Source organism: Taudactylus pleione, unplaced genomic scaffold, assembly GCF_031769625.1.
Source record: "Taudactylus pleione unplaced genomic scaffold, aTauple2 ptg000066l, whole genome shotgun sequence".
In the NCBI taxonomy this organism is placed as follows: domain Eukaryota; kingdom Metazoa; phylum Chordata; class Amphibia; order Anura; family Myobatrachidae; genus Taudactylus; species Taudactylus pleione.
In genome coordinates, this window is record NW_028284468.1 from 23,955,001 (window position 1) to 23,978,617 (window position 23,617).

Below are 23,617 nucleotides of genomic sequence, written 5' to 3' on the forward strand. Positions count from 1 at the left end.
AGGTAGTACTCAGAAAATATTTTTTTATCTTCTCTAAGGTTTATTTAGAAAAGATCAGAATACTACTTTATTTTTAAATACAAATGTAATTCTTTTAGCTTTAAATATTGACAGTTACATTTTAAGCTCTCCAATACATCATATATCTATTATATTATATTTTCCTCAATGAACAATGCCACAATACTTAAACTTCTCATCTCATATGTATTATTTAACAAGGTACTACATAAACATTATTCCTATAATTTCATGAACATCTATGCTTTGAGAAATTGGCTTAGTTTTTTTAAAAGCAACCTCTCACTGCAGTACTAAATAAGGTAGCCAATGTCTTGTTTTGACATCTATGAACATGCATAATGTACAAGGTCCACTTACAAAACTCCACTGTCTACATAAAGAGTCAGGATGTATTTCCATGTATTCAAATGGAAATGCACATATATATATATATATATATATATATATATATCTTAGGGAAAGGATTAGAATGCATACATGCTTTCCAGAACTTCTTGGTGACTTAATTTTTTGTTACATAGCTCTCTCACTTTTAGATTACATTCTTATATTGTTTACTGAAGCATGCTTTTATATAATTTGTGATGAGTTGTTTATTTTAGTGTTTAAGATAAGAAATCTTTGTGTGTTGACATCTGTAGTAAAAAATATTAGCTACAAAAAAATAGGCCTCTGATGATGTTTTGCTGATTATCAAATAAAAACTGAACATAACATTCAGGGATTAGCATATATTTTATGAATTCAAAGATAACCACACAAGTGACTGCTTTTGGAGAATTGTGGGGCTGCATACTTGGAGTTACACATACAATAATGTGTCTATACATGTAGCTCCCATATTGGACATATGTTGTAATTTGATCAAACAGCTATGAATCTAATTTTCTTGTATGCTTATTAAATAAAACTTTATCAGATTTTGATAATGTGGTATGACAATTTTGAGACATAACTACATCCAATTGTCTGATTTAATTAAAAAACTCTAAATTAACAGACAAGATTTGACCCTGTGTGGGCAGCTCAATGGTTAGTATTTTATTTTTTGTCCTCTGTTGTGATTAGGAACGACAGCAAAGCAGCATTCATATCATCTCCTCAAGTAATTGGTCTTGGTAAATCACCCTCAGTGAGGCCATTCTTGCATTTACAATACCAGAGTAATGTAAAATACCAAACTAAGTTTAGCACAAGCATTGGAATGGCACATTTAGCAAAATTGCATAAATATATATGCAGAAGGAAAGAGCAGGGATTTCTCTAATGACCAGCCATTTGCAATGGCAAATGTCAAAGAATAATTGACATTTAATACATCAAGACAAATACAGTCATTAACACCCACAACAAAGAACTTACCTCCATAAATGACAACGCAGGGCTCTGTGGCAGCTCTTTCACTAGGAGAGTGACATTAACGCTTCTCACACATGATTAACCCACACACTTATGAGCCAGCACATATCTTGCTGACAAGATAAAGTCAATTTTAATTGGTGTTATTTTCATCATGATAAATTAAGACTTTCCTACGTTGACTCCGAACAAAAAAAGTTGGCTAATACAGCCATCAGCAAACGGAGTGGGCAGGAAATGAAATATGAATGTGCTTCTCAGCTGTGTGCATCGACCTGTATCTGAGAAAGAATTTCATGGACAAATTGAAGACCCATTAGTGTTACTTGAAATATGATATAGATCCTTTTGACTCCTTGACAGAATTGTCTGAAGGATATGAGAATCATTAAAATCACTCATTTATGTGGCAGTTTTCAATCACAACACTGCTAAATTGTTAATTATAAATTGATATTAAATAGCACATTTGCTTTATTGAAATGTTGGTAAAACAATGTGTTCATGCTATAAGGTCAGGAGACCTTCCACCAAAAAATAGCAACATTCTTTCTTATTTTGTATCAAAGAAAAATTGGAGTTTTCTCTGTATTGAAGTAGCAAACAATCTCTCCTTACATGACAAATTACATTTACTCATTTATGTACTTTAAAATAAAAGTTGAGACAGAAATATTTTTTTATATACAAAATACTCTTTGCAACATTTAAAAAAATTATTTAAGAGACAATTAGTTTTAAAATGCCATAGTAAGATTTGAATTAACAGTTTACTTCTGCTGTTAATGAAGTTTATTAGTGCTGTGTCAACTGTTTTCTTGTTTTAAGTTTAATTACTTATCACTAATACTTATTCTTCTATTTTTAATAAGCCCAAAATTGTTGTCCCCTTTTATATAGAAATACAAAAGCTCATCCATCTTATATTCCAAGAAAAGACAACTTAAAATGCTGCAGGCAAAAGGACTACTGATCTACATCATTGCGCACACATGCAGCAGTGTAAAATTCAGTGAAAAGCAAACATGCAATAAATCCAGTGATCTAAGTATTTTCGGAGCACAGTACTTGTGCCTCACTAGAAACAGAACACTTTGTAAAGGAAAGCTTTAATGGTGCTCCTCTAAATTATTTCAACTACAGGTGTGACTCTGGTGTGATAATTCACATTTTTAATACATTTCTATGATATGCCAAACACCCTTCATCTGACTTTTGCCTATATTATTTAATTTTTTTTATCACTAATCTTTTTTCTAGGATGGAAGCTAAATCCTGTTGTTGGTGCAGTTTACAGTCCTGAATTCTATGCAGGTAAGTTTAAATCTAACTGCACTGTAAAAGTTTAAAAAGGCTGATGGCTTGTTGAAAGGGTTGTGGATGATGTTGAATAGTTTTCTCTCTATAACAAATAATATAACTTATTATACTGTAAAATATTGGGTGTCTTCTTCATGGAGTAAAAGAGGCAATTGTTAGAATTGTAGAATACCAAGGGGGAAGTCAATTAGCCACAATAATTTGGTAATTTTTCATGCAATAAGTTTTTGCACCCTTCACGTGCGAGTTACACTTATTGCGTCTATGCTCACTCCAGTTTTTCACACAATTCAATCCAAAAAATCGCAAAAAGTCATTTGCGTGAAAATTCTGCCTACTTTTACCATTGATAAGTATAGGTGAAAATGGGGAAACCTGCCTGTACCCCAAACAAAAGACAAAGTGATATAGTATAACAATATATAAATGTATTAGTGGCACTAATAAAAGTATTATGGGGTTCTTAAATTGTGTCAAGTAACTGTTTTATGCATATTTCTAAAACAGCCAAATAATGATATAAAGCAAGTGTTTTTTGGCAAAATATATATTCTTTTTAAATTGGGGCTGCATAAAAATACCTATAAGTATATATTAGTGTCATTTAAAGACACTTTAAAAAAAACATCATAAAACGCCTCTAACACCCACCCTGCAATCTTAAAAACACCTGTCCTATTCATACAGCACCCCAATTTACATGTCCCACATCAATTACCCATTTTCCTGCACTTTTCACTTTTTCACCCCAAAAATGACATAATTATTGGCCAAATTAAGCTAATTAAAACTTATGTTTGCCTAATTATTTATTAAGGCGGATGTCCTAGTGGTTCTGAACCAAATCCTGACATATTTAGCTAAAAATAGGTGTTTGCACAACTTTTTAACTGCTCAGTAGGGGGCAGGGGTTTCTACAAAAAAGCATATTGTTTTCTGTTTTAAGGTCACTTACGATACTATTATACTGTTGTCTGTTTTCATTGTCAACATTAAGCATTGTAAAATCAGTACAGAGTTTTCTCTATACAATATGCTCAGTTTAATTAAAGAAACCTGGTAAAGTGAACCTGAAAAGTATGGTCATAATTAAAAAAAATGTAAAGTATTGTTTCAAAATCTTTTGAGCACCCATGATTCTACCAAATTCTGTATCATTTTTACATCTATGCACCAGGGCTGATTAATGTACACACATAATTTAATGCATAAGCTTTGTTCTTGAAGCTAACATTTAAGAATGAATATTTGATGCATATGAAGTGGTACTTTTCATTTTGCTCTTCATACCTTAAGGCCTAATGCAGGATTTGTCATTTGCTCATATTATGTGATGGCTGTGTGATGTAGTGGGACTCTGCTAGTCGACTATCAGTGTAACTTGATAAAGGCATTAAACCTGAACTGACCCCTTCTGTTGAAAAAAAAAGATATTTATAAAATGGAACTGTAGAGATCTTATCATTTCAACTGCAAGATATATAATGCCCTGTAACATTTAAATAAGCTTAGCTACTGCTAAAAGCAGGTTTATGAATTTCAAACCTTTAAAAATGTACTAGTATGGAAGATGGCAATATGTGAAAGGCTAAAAGTATGAAACCATTTTATTTTCTATGATATAGTATAATTAAATATTTAGCAGTATAATGCAATTATTATTTCTCTGTTCCAACTTTCAGCCTAGCTGATTCACTGACAAGATATAAAGTAGCGAGGCACTTTTTGTGAAATAAATCGTACATACTGTAAAGTATATTACAGGGCTGAAGTTGAATAGTTAAAAGAATGTATTATTATTATTACCTTTTATTTTTGAGGTACAACATAGTGCCGTACAAGTTATACATAAATAGCAGTGACAGGATATCAAAGTATAAATACAATATGCAATATGCAGATCAAAGTATAAGTACATAGTAAAAAGACTGGGTAGGACAGTAAAAAGGGGCATTATAATGTAGTCTTCTCACAGGATTGTTCCTATAAACTGCAATCATTTAACATGGGAAATGTTAAGAATTTTCTAGGACTTTTGAGTAGTACTCATTGCAGTATAAATGATAATTAATCTGCAAATTATTATTTTAAGTATGTTAAGCATGAAGAGCAGTATAATGTGTGTTATGCACACAACTAGATGAAAATATGCATGTAATTATATAATAGTTCACTCAAAAATTTATTTAAAGCCTAGAGGAAATAATCATATATTAGCTTAATTGAAAATAAATATAACTTTCACATTTTGCCAAACAGTCCCAATTATTATACACCAAAGATATATATTCTATCAGGGAATGGATGTGGCTTTATGAAAATGTGTACATAGTTGTCTGGATGGGTTTGATGGAATGGGTTTGTGATTGTGTTGTAGTTTTGTAGGACTTATTTGGTCCCAAATTATCTTTTAAAACATTGGTAAATATAAATAAACAGATCTTGGTTCTGACTAATGCGTTAATAGAGTAATGGATAATTTGCGCTAGGAATAATACAATAATACAAAAATACAATATCTAAACCACTTCTTTATTATATATTTTTTCTATAAATTGAGATGTATTTGGATTTTACTGATTATATTAATATGACAACCAGGCAGATGTAGGCCATAAAAAAATAACTTAACTTATTACTGTTTATATATATATATTTTCTTTTAATCTTTCAAACAAAGCAGTTCCTTTTATATTTATTTTATATGCCTTGTGAGAAAGTACCAATTGTAGCCCTATTTAATTTTCTGTCATTTGTACACCACAGCCTTTGCCTGGTAACCTGCACTCACTTCTGGTCACTTTTAGTGTATCCAAGTCTAACCATTTTCCTAGTAGTATACTTGTTAATAAAGTCACAGTAACCATTATCTGCATTCTCTGCACTTTTCTCTATTTTGCTGCCACATTGGGGAAAAAATCAATTTATTGTTTCTATGCCATTTTTGGAAACATCTTAAAACCTACTGGAAAGCAGCACTAAAAGATCCAAAGTGTAGGAAGAAAATTGCCTATGTGGGTATAGTCTTATTAGATGCCAGCTATAAAGACTATATAAAAATATAGTCTATGTGGATATAGCCTTAACCTACTAATTTGCTAGTTTTACTTTTGCAAAAAAAAATACTGCAAACAATGTTCCAAATGTGCCTTTCAGCTAAATTTTAAAGTCAAACTTAATTTGTCTCTGATTATAGTTTATTAGCATTAAAATGCAAGCATTATAACATTTCTTTACAATAGTATTTATGACTAATTGCTTAAATATTCTAGATAAATAACTAAGTTCCAGTTTGTTAGGATGTACATGCTTAGAAATTACTTTGTTTAAATAAGAAATAACTCAATGTTTCTGTTTCATACTTATTGATTTTATTTTTAAGTTTATTCAGAATTAAAAAACCTAACTTTTAATTGTCTTCCTGTAGAGGGCATAAGGAGTTCACATATTTGGTAAATTAAAATCAATATTTTCAATCTTTCCTTAAGTAATTTTCCTAATTTAGCACATTTCCCTCTAACATTTATTTTGACTTTTAATTATAAAATGGCAGATTATTGATTTTTCTGTATAACCACTTGAATTCCCAAGCGCAGTTTTACTGCTAACACAAGGGAGACATTTGCACCTTTTAATGAGAATCTTTAATTACCATTACAATTGTATTAATTTAGAATTATAAATTATGTTACATTGCTGTGCTGAAGAAAAAACTGAAGTATGCACTAGAGTTTGTCTACAAGCACTTTTCCAATGCTTAAATATATAAAGTACCATTTAGTTTTTGAAATTGTATAACTTCAGTTGTTTCACTACATTTCTATTAAATGATAAATTAAGTTGCCATTTCTGTTCTCAGGTCGCTCTATAAAAAAGAGACTCCACAATTATAATTAAACAAATTATTAGATCATTTAAAGGGAACTCCAGCATTTATTTATATGCATATCCCCACTCAATAATAAGATGACTAAGCAGAATAGGTTGGCTCTCAGTTTAAAGGTTAACTGCCTGCAAAATAATAAACTGCTTTCAAAGAATATCAAAGGTGCCAGTGCTGTGCTGCGTGCCTGCCAAGCTAGGTTACAGTGAATGAGCATGTGAAATGGAATGAATGGGGGAATGAGATTTATTTACACCAGAAAACAGGAAAAATATTAATAACAATACTAACAGCAAATTCCACCACTGGTTCAGAAGGCACAGTGATTCAGAAGGGACATATTCTGAGTTAGGAGGAAGGTAAAGCAAGTAACTGTGCATTGTGGTGAAACCATGTTGCACTGCAGGTAGCACAGATTTAAAAGTGCAGAGATATTTAGATCTGAGAGGAGTGTTTGCAAACTCAAATTTAAATTGCAGTGTAAAAATAAAGCTGCCCAGTATTTGTGGGATGCATGCAAAAGCATCAAGTATTTACCCTGCTTGATAAAATAATAAATATATTTGTACCCCTTATATTGCAGCATGGTTTGTCCAGATGCACAGTTACTTGCTCTTTGGAATTGCTTTACTCCCACCACAAAATTAGGCTCTTAGGGGTAAAGTTACTAAAGTGAGAGTTTTTAGAAGTGGAGATGTTGCCCATAGCAACCTATCAGATTCTAGCTATTATCTTCTAGCAGGTGCTAGTTAAATGTTAAGTAGAATCAAATTGGTTGCTATGGGCAATGGAATCGGTATAGAATGCTGGCTATCGGGATGCCTCCTGTCATAATACAGACAGCGGCATCCCGATGGTTGGTATCCTGACAGGGGTTGGGTAAGTATACTTACCCTATCCCCCTAACTCTAACACTCCCTTCTTGTAGCCTAACCCTAACCCTCCCCACCCGCCAGTCTCTTGACTACATCCCGTGGGCAACATCTCCAGTTCAAAAATCTCTCAATTTAGTAAATATACCCCTCAGATTGACACCTGACAGATGCTTATTTATTGAACATATTTCTTTATCAGATAATAAGCAGGACAACATAAGAATGGTTTACATGACTACACTATTAAGGTCCAATGCAGTAAAAACTGTAAATGTAGCCTTGGCTACATTTTTTAAATAATTAGTCACTTGATTGTACTAAATAAACTAGATATTTATATGATGTGCTTAAAAACTTTGCAGTAAAATTCTATTCTAGATGTATTTAAAATCTTGTGTCAATATAATCATAGCTGGCCTTTAGAATTCTGCACTTTGTGAAATCAAGGATTACTGTGGGATTGGGTAGGTTTTGTAACAAAGATCCCATACATGGTAGGGAAAGTCCATATATACCATGGTAATCCCTGCTCTGAAAGTTCCAAATCAATACATTAGCAATTCCTCCAGATCCATGATTTTTTCAGAAGTACAAGGGATATATGCATGATATAAAGATAACATTAAGCACTTTATTGCCTTTCAAATGCTGTTAAAGTAACCCCCATGTACTCTGTCTTGGTAGAATCAATAACATTTTCTATAAATTAAATACTTACTTTTTAAAAAAAAAAACTTCATTTACTTTGTATTTGTTTTTACTTTGTAAGTTGCCTTTTAAGGATTTCTTAAATTAATTTGTAGTTTACTTTTATTATTTCTCAATAGCTATTAGATTTTATTTATATATATATATATATATATATACTGTAAGTATACAGTAATGTGTGTGATGTGGAGGTGGGACAGATTCTGCCTTCCTTTTGGGCCCAATAGTCCCACAACCCCAGTAGTAGTGACTGCTGAGAAGTTGATGAAATAGCGCTAGCTGCAGAACCTTCTGATAACGCCACAAAATGCAGTGTTGCCACATTATCTGGCATTGCACTACCCATGGCTGCTGTAAATTGCAGCCCAAAGCAAAAGGAGAAGAGTCTCTTATGAGTTTGTCATGACCAGAAGCAGTACAAATCACTGCAGAACAAGGACAATGTTTATAAACATGGCTTCATCAGCAGTCATAATTCCCAAATCAGCACCACAACAGCTGATCTTAAAGGTTTGTTACCATTGTTTGCAGTGATGAGATGATGGTATAAGTGAGGGAATAAAATACACAAGCGTGAAGAGGCCTTGCTCATGAGAGCTTCAGTCTAAAGAGAAGTGGGAGTAAGGCAGTTGTGACACAGAGGCAAGAGACAGTGAGCATGGTACAGTGGGTAAGGATAAGAGCTGGTGGCTTTGATAAAGAAGTGGGTCTTTAGAGTAGAGATTAGTTGTTCAGTTCTGCTGAAAACCAAACACACTCGTACTTTAGGGTTCGAAGTAGAACCAAGTCCCATTCTGAACTCAGATCTAAAAACCAGATCTAGCACATTTTGAATATAATTTAAGTCCTTCCCTCATTATTTCACATGCTGCAAGGGGTTGAGTACCAGATGCCGGTGCAGAGAATCCCAGCTGTTGGAATCCTGATGCCAGCATCCTGGCTGGGTTAGGATACTGACTCCTGCCAGTAAGTACCCTAACCCTACCCCTAAGCCTAAACCTCCCTCCATGTGGCCTAAACCTGACCCTCCCCCCACAGCATAAACCTAACCTCCCACCCACAGCCTAACCCTAACCTTCCCTCTTGCAGTTTAACCCTAACCCTCTCCCAACTGCCTAACTTTAACCCCTAATCCTCCCCCTAACCCCAATACTTATCATCGGAATGCTGGTGATTGGGATGCTGGCTTCTGTCAGGATTCTGGCCCCGACATTCTGAGCATCAGCATCCCGACAGTTGGGATATCAACTGCATCCCACTGTCAAGTAGCCAAAATTGAGTGGAAATTAATGTTATTGATGTTAATACTATAGGAACAAAAATATGGTCAAGTTACATGATTTATGCTGTTTTTATCAATGTTTTAAGAAAAACAACACCAAAACTGAAACTAAACCAAAACTCTTCAAGGTGGTTTTGCCAAAACCAAAACACGACTATGATTTAGAACCAAAACCAAACCACGGGAGTCTGCACACATCTGTACTTTAGAGCCCATTTGACATTTTGTAGAGAGGTGGAGAGTCTGATAGGGGAAGGGGGAGATGTATATAAGAGATGATTGGGTTATTTGTGCATAGTCTGCTGTGTGTTCCTCTGCCAGTGCTGTTTGACATTGGCTTCTACTCCATTGATTTCTTTACAACAGACAGCAAACATAGCAACACAGAATTGAACAGTAAAATAGATCCTACAAATCCATTAAATATGCCCTGTATCTAGTAATGTGTCAAGTTTAGGTTATGTCACTAAATAGTCCATGGTAGTATGCAGTAGATCTGTGGAGAGATATGTGTTTAGACATTTCATATATTCATCTGCCAATTATACAATATATTGAACAGCAACTGATCCCTTAGCAGAATGTTTCTGTTGTACTGTATTCCAGCTCGAACTGTCTATATGTACCACCTAAATAGCTTCAAAGTTGTCAGGCTTGATGCAGTGCTGCCATCCCTGCTCAGACTGTCCCTGGTAACAGAGTCTGGAGAAGGCAACATGTGAAGTTTGGATTCAGAGTGGCTCCAATACCAACTTCACTTATTGTAGTCTATTTTACAGTATGTTATTTTATGTTTGAGTTTTATGTAGTTTTCTGAAGTTATAATTTTTTTTTCTAGTATTTTTTTTAAGTATAGGGGATACTGTTTTAAGATGTTTATAATTTGGTTTGCCATTTTTCTATTTTTTTATTGTAGAATATATACAGTAGTTGTAGGTGTTACTACTTCTTGGGGGTGATTCAGTTCTCTGTGATGTGCCACTGATACAGTCATGAAATCACTCTGCAGTGATTGCATCTTCACTCGTTGTATCTTACACACCATAGAGGGGAGCAGGAAAATATCCAGAGATTCCTTACTGTGATGTATGGAGTAATGTGCACAGCTGGATATTACAGTGATTTGGTGTCATACCACAAAGAATTAAATTTTGCACCCTTGCCAAACCCCGCTTCCCTCCATAGGGCCGTATTCAATTAGTTTTGCATCCGTGAAAAAGTTCCGCCTGCCCGACTTTTCACCTACATCGCGTGTTTTGGATGTGAAAACTTATCGTGCGCGTCCCCACTTTCCACCGTATTCAATTCCTAAACAGGCAAAAACGGCAAGTGGCGAATGCAGAGCAGGCAGAAAGTACTGACAGACTTGGGGAAATCAGGCTGAACCTCCCAAAGAGTTGCACTAACATTGGGGATCAATGTAGAAGTGTTCCAATAGCCCTAATAAAACTAACTGGGGTACTGAAGTTGTTTAAAATCCTTGTTATTAGCATCCTTGCAAAAGTGGTGAAGAATGGCACTAAGCAGTTTTTTGGCTGAAAATAAGTAGTCATGTAAAATTTGGGGTACTTGAAACTGGGTACTAGCATATTTTAATGCCTCTAAAGTGAAGTTTTAGAAAAGTCAAATCCCACCATCAGACAAGCACCTGCAAACTCAAAAACAATTGGTACCTTCTTAGAGCACCCCCAGAAACTTATTTCGCTAGTTTTTGAAGTTGTCCCCCCACATTTGTTATTTTCGCCCCAAATTTCAAAGGCGTTTTTGGAGTGATCCTTGAATTTGTCTATTCTTTTTTTGGGTGAATTGTCCCAAGGGTTTTGAGTGGTTTCCCAATATCTGCACCCTAAAATATAGGTTTTACACTTTTTCTCTGCTGCTATTCTGTGGAGAAAAAGTATCCCCTATTTCAGTGCCTTGACATTCCGCATAGGTGATAATGGAATGGAATTGAATAAGGAGATAAAACAACAGGCGAAAGTTTCTCTAAAAAAAATGCGAAAATGGCTTTTCGCTACGAATTGAATATGGCCCATAGTGTCTTAAACATATATTTCAGGATGCAATTACATTTTGGCAAACGTGCCATAATGTCTCTACAGATAGTTTAACATTTGGGCAAAATGGAATTGGTGGTTTTTGTCTTGACTTAGAAGTTTAAACATTATTTAAGATACTGTTCCACAGTAATAGCATTTGTAGTCTTTAGTTTTCTGGAGGACAACAAGTGCTCAGTTTTGCTATTTATGCTTTTACTGTATCTGTAATTCATTTTGTTCAAAGTTCAGTAAACATAAGGTGGCATTTCAAAGTTTCACAACAAATGGTGATGGGAATGATGATGGTGATAAGCATAGTGTTGGTAATGTTGAACTTGACGAAGAACCTGTATCTTGGCCTTTTTTGGTCAACAATATATTGACCATGACCATAATCACTTGAACACATATTTGTTGTGTCATGGACCAAAGCCAGTACAGTTTTAGTTAATAATAGTGACTAGATACTTGACTTTAATTTCTGAAATTCAGCAGATTCAATATCTTAAAAGGTTTCATACCTACAGTATACTCTAATTTGTTCTAGATGCACATTTAATGAGATTTGTACTGCTGTATTTTTCCCTATATCTAACAAGTCTAGAAGTGATGATTGGTAGCCATACCAGGTTTGCAGTTTTCATGTGGAACCATTACAAATATTGGGGCCCATTTATCAACAAGTTTTATCATACGCAACGAGTAACACTCATCTGTTTGAAAAATGGCAGTTGGGAGCTGATTGGTTTGAGCACCATTTAACATATGCAACAAGTTTCAAAACTCATTGAGTATGATAAAACTCATTTATAAAACGGCACCATTAATTGTTGATAACTGAAAAAATACTAATTGCACGGCAAAGTTGTCATTAGGTTTAGCTTCAGTCCCCGAGTGGTCAAATTGTACATTATCTTCACCCTCATTACCCTTAGCAAGGAGACAATGCTAGATTTAGTTTTAGAAATGACATCTACTTTGTCAGGTTATCATTATCTTTACTAAAGAGACTATAAGCCATATGTTGGATTAGGGCAAATGTTAAATGCTTTGATCCCTGTGAACCTTGATTAAACCTACTATATAATAAACACCATTACCATGTTATTGTGTGTTGTATTGTGTCACAGTGGCTAGCATTGATGTGTCACAGCACTGGGGTCATGAGTTCGGTCCCTGCCCATTACCCTACATGTGTGGAGTTTGTATGTTCTCCATGTGTTTGTGCGGGCTTCTTCTGGGCACACTGATTTCCTCCTTTATGCTATAAATATACTGGTATTGTAGGTTAATTGGCTGCTGAATAAAATGTACCCTAGATAGTCTGCTTAAGTGTTAGGAAATATAGACTATAATATCCAATGAGGTAGGTATATATGTGAATGTCAGATAATCTCTATAATCTCTGTCTATTGGTGGTGCTATATAATAATAATAATAATAATAATAATAATAATAATAATAATAATACTGAAAATCCAAACTAATAATGTCTCACAGCAGTAACATCTGGCCATTTATATAATGTTTTTATTGGAGCTTCTTTGTAAAGTTGTAGGTGTTGTAGGTGAAGCAACTAGCAACCATTGCGCTCCATGGTATTGATTGCCGATTTCACCTAACTATGATAAATGGCACTTTCATTAACAGCATAATGTTTTTGCTTAATTATTGGTGTTTTGGATTGACAAAGTTGTTCTTTTCGAATGCGCTTCACAGAGCAGTGCGTCTCTTGTAATGTTTATAATGTGCTTGCTGGTGGCAGCTGCATACTACTGTCAGTGTTTGACTGTTTCCTCTTTAACAAACATAAACAATTAAGATTTGATTATATCAATATATCGCAGAAAAACAAAAAAGGGAAACTAGAATACAAGTATAGTTCTGGTTATTAGCTTGTCTTTCATTCCTGAATATCTAATATTGATATTTAGTAAATATAGAACTAATCAGTACACTTTCTCTAATTCTAAGCCACCTTTATTAAATACTCCCTGAAATATTCCTAAATTTAGACCTGATCATTCAGACAGCAGTATAAACATGCAAGCCTTATTTCCAGAAGTCATACTTCCAAAGTTGTCTTTTGTTTTAATGAGAAGCTCTTTTTTACTGGCTATGTAAATGATGAAAAAATGGCCACTTTGGAAATAAAAATGATATATCTACAGGGAAACTGTTGATTTAAAGCACCTTTAATCTTCATAAATAAGTAAGAAAACAGAAGGTTACACAAAGCTGTCAAGATAGGACTGATAAATGGCAAATTCACCTGTTCCTCAATTGCCAGTGAAGACACATGCTGCAAGGCTTAACCACATTGTATATCATATCTGCCAACTCATTTCTGTGATTAAATATTCCGTCAGCGAGAGCTGTAAGGCGGTAAAGCTTAACAAGATTCATAAGATGCGCCACTTGAATACACATAACTCACTTCCGTGGATGGAGAGCACCCCGCATGCAAAAGAAAATTAGAATTGTGTTAAATTACTTCAGAAGACAAGATCAGAAGAGATAGGAAGGAAAGATCCCCTAATGTAATGCAAATCTAAGATATGGTTATGTCCTGACAACTTGAAGCAGATAATTAAAGTCAAAACTGAAGAAACACATTGTAAATCAAATCCAAAACCTTTTAGGTTAATAGTTGAGCAAGAGGATCGGCTGCATTATTGTTGTTGCTCTTATATTTATTTTCTTGTATTTCGTCTCTTCTTTCAAGTGCAGTTTTCAAAAACAAGCATTCCTTGAATACTTGGAAATGGGAATTGCAACAAATAGGTGTAAGTGCCTACCATTTGCATATCAGAACCAAAAATTCTAGACTACAACTGAAATATGTTATAATATATTATTGTTTTACAAGAGAACATCCACATTTTTCTGCAGGATGATATATTATTGACTAAAATACCTGTTGTATCACATCAAACAATGCTTTGCCTGTATCTAAAGCATGATGCATGAGAGGAAAACCTCTTTTCCTACAGTTTCCAATATTAAGTTCTTTAGTTATAATAAATCTAATTAATATTCAAAATAAATGTATAAATGGGTGTGCTTCTGTACAAATGAGACCTGAGCCTACATGCACAGCCTCTCCATCCAATAATATGTGACTGGCTGTTTTTATACCCAGCAATCTCCAGGACTAACAGAGTTTTGGAAAACTAGGTACGTTGTACATTAACTCATTTACACCTCTGTTACACCTCTGTTCATTTACAATCATTATAGTGTCAGTGTATGTATATATATATATATATATATATTTACACTGTATATATGTAAAAGATATGTAAACCACACTTGGGTGTGCGGTAGCTCTCTGATACACACACGCCTTGGTGTACATTCAACCACCCAAGGTGTGCATATATCAGTGCGTGACCACGTACTCAAAAGTGGTATATATATATTATAAAATGTTCCCTGTTGTGACAAAATAGTCATTCATGGAGATGATGTATGGTTAAACAGATAGAGAATAAGAGGAGAAAATAGTTAAAAAATTGAAATAGCATATGAGTTATATTTTTTATGAAAAACATTTAACTGGATAGCAGTGTAAGTGAATAATATAGTTGGACTTTCAGAATAAACTGCATAAACAGTTTAACAATAATGACTACTGTCATTGGTTCACTTTGGAAAGACAGCAAGTGTTGTACAGTGATTTGTACTGGCAGGAAGTGCTTAATGCTTTTTCAGGGTCAAGGCTGGCATGTCTACTCACTATTTCATGTGCTGTGTTGTGTAGTGGCTACTCAGATAAGTTATGTTCAAGTACCATTCAATCTTTGGTGAGGACTGTTGTAATTTTGAAATATCTTAAATTTTTGTATGTGTATATCAGTGAGGCAGTGATGTGTAATCCTGTCAGAGTAAGGCAGTGATGTGTAATCTTGTCAGAGTGAGGCAGTGATGTGTAATCCTGTCAGAGTGAGGCAGTGATGTGTATACCTGTCAGAGAGAGGCAATGATGTGTAATCCTGTCAGAGTGAGGCAGTGATGTGTATACCTGTCAGAGTGAGGCAGTGATGTGTAATCCTGTCAGAGTGAGGTAGTGATGTGTATTCCTGTCAGAGTGAGGTAGTGATGTGTATTCCTGTCAGAGTGAAGCAGTGATGTGTAATCCTGTCAGAGTGAGGCAGTGATGTGTAATCCTGTCAGAGTGAGGCAGTGATGTGTAATGCTGTCAGAGTGAGGTTGTGATGTGTAATCCTGTCAGAGTGAAGCAGTGATGTGTAATCTTGTCAGAGAGAGGCAGTGATGTGTATTCCTGTCAAAGTGAGGCAATGATGTGTAATGCTGTCAGAGTGAGGCAGTGATGTGTAATCCTGTCAGCGTGAGGCAGTGATGTGTAATGCTGTCAGAATGAAGCAGTGATGTGTATTCCTGTCCAGGGGTGTATCTAGGGATCCAAGCGCCCCTGGCAATGTAATGCACTGGTGCCCCACTACCCACCTTATGCAGTGTCCCCAGTAGTAATCCCCCCTATGCTGCATTGCCCCCAGTAGTAGCCCCCCTTATACAGTGCCCCCAGTAGTAGTCCCCCCTATGCTGCATTGCCCCCAGTAGTAGTCCCCCCTATACAGTGCCAACAGTAGTAGACCCCAGTAGTAGTCCCCTATACAGTGCCCCCAGTAATAGTACCCAGTAGTTGTCCCCCCTATAGTGTCCCCAGTAATAGTACCCAGTAGTAGTACCCCCTATACAGTGCCCCCAGTAATAGTACCCAGTAGTAGTCCCCCCTATACATTGCCCGCGGTAGTAGCCCCCCTAAACAGTGCCCCCAGTTGTAGACCCCCTATACAGTGCCCCCAGTAGTGGCCGCCCCTATACAGTGCTCCCTGTAGTGGCCAAATTGCCCCAAGTAGTGGCCACCCCCCATAAATTGCCCCCAGTAGTGGCCACCCCAATACAGTAGCAGGTACCCCCCCATAAAGTGCCCCAGTAGTGGACACCCCCTATTTCAGTGCCCACCCTCCCCCGTATTGCCAGTCTTACACACACACACACACACACACACAAAGAACAAAATAAAAAATTTGACTTACCTGGTCCCCGCTCCTGACACGACCGCTGCTGTCTGAGTCCAGGCCCGCTCTTCTCCTGCATGGGAGAGACGTCATGATGTATGACGTCTCTCCCGTCACATGCTGCGGGGGGAGCCGGGACACAGAGCTCATGAGTGATCTCCAGCCGGCTCCCTGTGCGGACGATGCAGCAGCGTCTGGAGTCTGTATGACTCTCAGTAGCTGGCTGCCATTACAAACACACAGCCGCCGCTGGCGGCTGTCTCTTTGTAAACTGTGTAGGGCAGACCGCTCTCACTGCGGTCTGCCCTACACTTGTGGGGCCGAGGAACTTGTCCACCCCTTGGCTACTGGTGGCACTGCTGGGCAGCGCCCCCCCTATGGGCGGCGCCCCTGGCGAGTGCCATCCTGGCCAATGGGTAGATACACCCCTGTTCCTGTCAGAGTGGAGCAGTGATGTGTATACCTGTCAGAGTGATGAAGTGATGAGTATTCCTGTCAGAGTGAAGCAGTGATGTGTATTCCTGTTAGAGTGAGGCAGTGATATGTAATGCTGTCAAAGAGAGGCAGTGATGTGTATTCCTGTCAGAATGAGGCAGTGATTTGTAGTGCTGTCAGAGTGAGGCAGTGATGTGTAGTGCTGTCAGAGTGAAGCAGTGATGTGTATACCTGTCAGAGTGAGGAAGTGATGAGTAATCCTGTCAGAGTGAAGCAGTGATGTGTAATGCTGTCAGAGTGAGGAAGTGATGAGTTTTCCTGTCAGAGTGAGGCAGTGATTTGTAGTGCTGTCAGAGTGAGGCAGTGATGTGTAGTGCTGTCAGAGTGAAGCAGTGATGTGTATACCTGTCAGAGTGAGGAAGTGATGAGTAATCCTGTCAGAGCGAAGCAGTGATGTGTATACCTGTCAGAGTGAGGAAGTGATGAGTATTCCTGTCATAGTGAAGCAGTGAAGTGTAATCCTGTCAGAGTGAGGCAGTGATGTGTAGTGCTGTCAGAGTGAAGCAGTGATGTGTATACCTGTCAGAGTGAGGAAGTGATGAGTATTCCTGTCAGAGTGAAGCAGTGATGTGTATTCCTGTCAGAGTGAGGCAGTGATGTGTAATGCTGTCAAAGAGAGGCAGTGATGTATATTCCTGTCAGAGTGAGGAAGTGATGTGTAGTGCTGTCAGAGTGAGACAGTGATGTATATTCCTGTCAGAGTTAGGAAGTGATGTGTAATGCTGTCAGAGTGAGGCAGTGTTGTGGTATTCCTGTCAGAGTGAGGAAGTGATGTGTAATGCTGTCAGAGTGAAGCAGTGGTGTGCAGAGCCGGATTTACCGCTATGCAACCTAGGTGGCCGCCTAGCGCCCGGCAGGATCCAAGGGGCCCGTAGCCGGGTCCCCCGGTAATCCGGCTCTGGTGAGAACCTGCAGTGCTGCACTGAGTTTTGAGTGCACCAGCCCCCTGCCGCAGATTGGATCCGATCCCGCGATCCGCAACCATCCCAGAAGCAGCCGCTGTCTTCCATCCTTCACAGTCCCCGCTGGTGCCGCAGAGCAGTGCTGAGTTGCCGGGCCGGCGGTGGACCAATCAGATAATAAGTTGCAGCCTGCGGCTCTCAGTAACTGGTTGGCGCGCAGAATGCAGTGAAGAAGAGGGTGTGACATGGAATGTAGGGGCGAGCGCCGGGCACATAGCCACATATGGAGGAGAAGAGAGGGTGGAAGTTGTAACATGCCGCTATGCGGCTGAGGGCAGCTGTGGCTGAGCCAGTGTGTCATACAGTATAACAGTTTGGCAGCATCACAAAAGTAAGACAGACTGTATTGAACAGCTATTTTTATTTGTCACCAAATAAAATGTAATTAATCAAAGACATTGGGTCCTATAGGTTTGAATGTGTACCTATATATATATATATATATATATGTATATATATATACACATGTGTGTGTATATATAAATATATATACAGTATACATGTACATGTGTGTGTATATATATATATAAATATATATATATATATATATATATATATACAGCCAGGTCCAAAAATATTGGGACATTGACAGAATTTTCAGATTTTGGCCTCTATTCACCACCACAATGGCTTTGAAATGAAACAAACAAAATGTGCTTTAACTGCAGACTTTCAGATTTAATTTGAGGGTATTTGCATCCAAATCGGGTGAACGGTGTAGGAATTACAATGGTTTTAATATGTGCCTCCCACTTTTTAAGGGGCCAAAAGTAATGGGACTATCAACTCAAAAGCTATTTCATGGACAGGTGTGGGCTATTCCCTCATTATTTCATTATCAATTAAGCAGGTAAAAGGTCTGGAGTTAATTCTAGGTGTGACATTTGCATTTGGAATCAGTTGTTGTCGACTCTCAATATGAGATCCAAAGAGCTGTCACTATCAGTGAAGCAAGCCATCATTAGGCTGAAAAATCAAAACAAACCCATCAGAGAGATAGCAAAAACATTAGGTGTGGCCAAATCAACTGTTTGGAACATTCTTAAAAAGAAAGAATGCACCGGAGAGCTCAGCAACACCAAAAGACCCGGAAGACCACGGATAACAACTGTGGTGGATGACAGAAAAATTATTTCCCTGGTGAAGAAAAACCCCTTCACATCAGTTGGCCAAATCAAGAACACTCTCCAGGAGGTAGATGTATATGTGTCAAAGTCAACAATCAAGAGAAGACTTCACAAGAGTGAATATACAGGGTTCACCACAAGATGTACACCATTGATGAGCCTCAAAAACAGGAAGACCAGATTAGAGTTTGCCAAATAACATCTAAAAAAGCCATTACAGTTCTGGAACAACATCCTATGGACAGATGAGACAAAGATCATCTTGTACCAGAGTGATAGGAAGAGAAGAGTACGGAGAAGGAAAGGAACTGCTCATGATCCAAAACATACCACCTCATCAGTGAAGCATGGAAGTGGTAGTGTCATGGCTTGGGCATTTATGGCTGCCAATGGAACTGGTTCCCTTGTATTTATTGATGATATGACTGCTGACAAAAGCAGCAGAATGAATTTTGAAGTGTTTTGGGCAATATTATATGCTTATATTCAGTCAAATGCTTCAGATCTCATTTGACGGCGCTTCACAGTGCAGATGGACAATAACCCGAAGCATACTGCAAAAGCAACCAAAGAGTTTGTTAAGGCTAAAAGTGGAATGTTATGCAATGGCCAAGTCAATCCCCTGACCTGAATCCGTTAGAGCATACATTTCACTTGATGAAGACAAAACTGAAGGGAAAATGCCCCAAGAACAAGCAGGAACTGAAGACATTTGCAGTAGAGGTCTGGCAGAGCATCAACAGGGATGAAACCCAGCGTCTGGTGATGTCTATGTGTTCCAGACTTCAGGCTGTAATTGCCTGCAAAGGATTTGCAACAAAGTATTAAAAAGTGAAAGTTAGATTTAGGATTGTTTAGTTTGTCCCATTACTTTTGGCCCCTTAAAAAGTGGGAGGCACATATAGAAACCGTTGTAATTCCTACAACGTTCACCTGATTTGGATGTAATTACCCTCAAATTAAATCTGAAAGTCTGCAGTTAAATCACGTCTTGTTTGTTTAATTTCAAAGCCATTGTGGTGGTGAATAGAGGCCAAAATATGAAAATTCTGTCAATGTCCCAATATTTATGGACCTGACTGTATATACAGTATGTATATGTGTGTGTGTTCTGATTCTGCAAGGATGGTAATTGCTAAGCTGCATGCAGGCAGCTTTGCAATTGTGACCCTTGCAGATATGGTAATGTACAGGAGGCATCACGCCCCCTGTACATTACTTATCCCAGCTGCGTTGTCCAATGTAGCATCGGATAATCTGCGTAACATCGGTCGGCTGTGGTGACCCATGGAGTCCCACAGCCAGCCGCTGCAGTTTAGGGGAAGAGGCCAGGAAATCTATGTCAGCCGATGGAGATCCTGGCCTCTTCCCTCCCCCGCAATGGCGGAGAAACACCTCCATTTTGTAAAACGGAGGGCATAGCCACCCCTCCCTGCCCACAAATTGCAGCAAACTCTCAATCACTGCCAGTCTGCGAGCAAGATAGCAGGACCCATTCTGCACACTCGCTGAATAGGTCCTGCGTCTGCACAGATTCCCAAACATCAGGAATCTGCCTTCAGCAGTTTACTAGTGTGCACTGCTGAATCAGCCAGCATTTCAGGTCACTCGGGTCCTTTTGTGAAGGCAACACACATATATATATACATACATATGCATATACTATCTGAGAAGAGGCCACCTGAGCAACGTCAGCCACTACACTAAGCTCTATGGGTGGGATGTACTAAGCAACACATCTGCAATGTGGCACATCCGGCCTCTCTTTGGGTACATACCATAGTCGATTATCACGGTATGTACCTAGAAATTTTACTTACATCGTAAAGGACTGCTCGACCGCGGTGGACATTTTCTTCAGGGTGCTGTACAGCGTCATGAATTAGGAATGCAAGTATAGTGTGTGGATTTTTTGAGGGAGGTGGGCCCCAAAACCAGTATCTTGCCTAGGGCCCCGTGAGGTCTAAATCCGGTTCTGGTGATGTGTAATGCTGTCAAAGTGAGGAAGTGATGTGTAATGCTTTTGGAGTGAGATAGTGATGTGTAATACTGTCAGAGTGAAGCAGTGATGTGTATTCCTGTCAGAGAGAGACAGTGATATGTAATACTGTCTGAGTGAGTGAAACAGTGATGTGTATAGCTGTTAGAGTGAGGAAGTGATGTGTAATGTTTTCAGAGTGAGACAGTCATGTGTATTCCTGTCAGAGTAAAACAGTGATGTGTAATGCTGTCAGAGTGAAGAAGTGATGTATTTTCCTGTCAGAGTGAAGAAGTGATGTTTATTCCTGTCACAGTGAAGCAGTGATGAGTATTCCTGTCAGAGTGAGATAGTGATGAATAATGCTGTCAGAGAGAAGCAGTGATGTGTATTCCTGTCAGAGTGAATCAGAGATGTGTAATACTGTCATAGTGAGGCAATGATGTGTATTCCTGTCAGAGTGAAGCAGTGATGTGTATTCCTGTCAGAGTGAGGCAGTGATGTGTATTCCTGTCAGAGTGAAGCAGTGATGTGTATTCCTGTCAGAGTGAGGCAGTGATGTGTATATCTGTCAGAGTGAGGCAGTGATGTGTATTCCTGTCAGAGTGAGGCAGTGATGTGTAATGCTGTCTGAGTGAAGCAGTGATGTGTATTCCTGTCAGAGTGAGGCAGTGATGTGTATATCTGTCAGAGTGAGGCAGTGATGTGTATTCCTGTCAGAGTGAGGCAGTGATGTATATACCTGTCAGAGTGAGGCAGTGATGTGTATTCCTGTCAGAGTGAGGCAGTGATATGTATTCCTGTCAGAGTGAGGCAGTGATGTGTGATGCTGTCTGAGAGAAGCAGTGATGTGTATTCCTGTCAGAGTGAGATAGTTATGTGTATTCATGTCAGAGCGAGGCAGTGATGTGTATTTCTATCAGAGAGAGGGAATGATATGTATTCCTGTCAAAGGGAGGAAATTATGTGTATTGCTGTCAGAGTGAGATAGTTATGTGTATTCATGTCAGAGCGAGGCAGTGATGTGTATTCCTATCAGAGAGAGGGAATGATGTATATTCCTGACAGAGTGAAGCAGTGATGTGTATATCTGTCAGAGTGAGGCAGTGATGTGTATTCCTGTCAGAGTGAGGCAGTGATGTATATACCTGTCAGAGTGAGGCAGTGATGTGTATTCCTGTCAGAGTGAGGCAGTGATATGTATTGCTGTCAGAGTGATGCAGAAATATGTGTAATGCTGTCAGAGTGAAGCAGTGATGTGTATTCCTGTCAAAGTGAGGCAGTGATGTGTATTCCTGTTAGAGTGAGGCAGTGATGTGTATTCCTGTCAGAGTGAATCATAGATGTGTAATACTGTCATAGTGAGGCAATGATGTGTATTCCTGTCAGAGTGAGATAGTTATGTGTATTCATGTCAGAGCGAGGCAGTGATGTGTATTCCTATCAGAGAGAGGGAATGATGTGTATTCCTGTCAGAGTGAAGCAGTGATGTGTATATCTGTCAGAGTGAGGCAGTGATGTGTATTCCTGTCAGAGTGAGGCAGTGATGTGTATTCCTGTCAAAGGGAGGAAATTATGTGTATTGCTGTCAGAGTGAGATAGTTATGTGTATTCATGTCAGAGCGAGGCAGTGATGTGTATTCCTATCAGAGAGAGGGAATGATGTATATTCCTGACAGAGTGAAGCAGTGATGTGTATATCTGTCAGAGTGAGGCAGTGATGTGTATTCCTGTCAGAGTGAGGCAGTGATGTATATACCTGTCAGAGTGAGGCAGTGATGTGTATTCCTGTCAGAGTGAGGCAGTGATATGTATTGCTGTCAGAGTGATGCAGAAATATGTGTAATGCTGTCAGAGTGAAGAAGTGATGTGTATTCCTGTCAAAGTGAGGCAGTGATGTGTATTCCTGTTAGAGTGAGGCAGTCATGTGTATTCCTGTCAGAGTGAATCATAGATGTGTAATACTGTCATAGTGAGGCAATGATGTGTATTCCTGTCAGAGTGAAGCAGTGATGTGTATTCCTGTCAGAGTGAAGCAGTGATGTGTATTCCTGTCAGAGTGAGGCAGTGATGTGTATATCTGTCAGAGTGAGGCAGTGATGTGTATTCCTGTCAGAGTGAGGCCGTGATGTGTAATGCTGTCAGAGTGAGGCAGTGATGTGTAATGCTGTCTGAGTGAAGCAGTGATGTGTATTCCTGTCAGAGTGAGGCAGTGATGTGTATTCCTGTCAGAGCGAAGCAGTGATGTGTATTCCTGTCAGAGGGAGGCAGTGATATGTATTCCTGTCAGAATGAAGCAGTGATGTGTATTCCTGTCAGAGTGAGACAGTGATGTGTAATACTGCTAGAGTGAAGCAGTGATGTGTATTTCTGTCAGAGTGAAGCAGTGATGTGTATTCCTGTCAGAGTGAGGCAGTGATGTACTGGTTTTACAGTATGTGAGAAATTAATGTGTGAGAGATGTTATTGTTTACACTTGTGGAGTGATACAGTTGTGGCTTTGTGATGAGGTTCATATTA

The 23,617-nt window shown here is 38.2% G+C and overlaps 1 protein-coding gene across 7 annotated transcripts in view; it reads left to right on the plus strand.

The window, feature by feature from the left end:
- The window catches only part of RBFOX1 (RNA binding fox-1 homolog 1), a 727,152-nt gene that overhangs the window by 503,256 nt on the left and 200,279 nt on the right, over nt 1–23,617 (plus strand). For all 7 annotated transcript variants that reach the window (XM_088466739.1, XM_088466740.1, XM_088466743.1 and 4 more), the window contains one exon: nt 2,644–2,697. In XM_088466739.1, the coding sequence (XP_088322865.1) occupies nt 2,644–2,697 (54 nt within the window). The remainder of the gene's footprint in view (nt 1–2,643; nt 2,698–23,617) is intronic.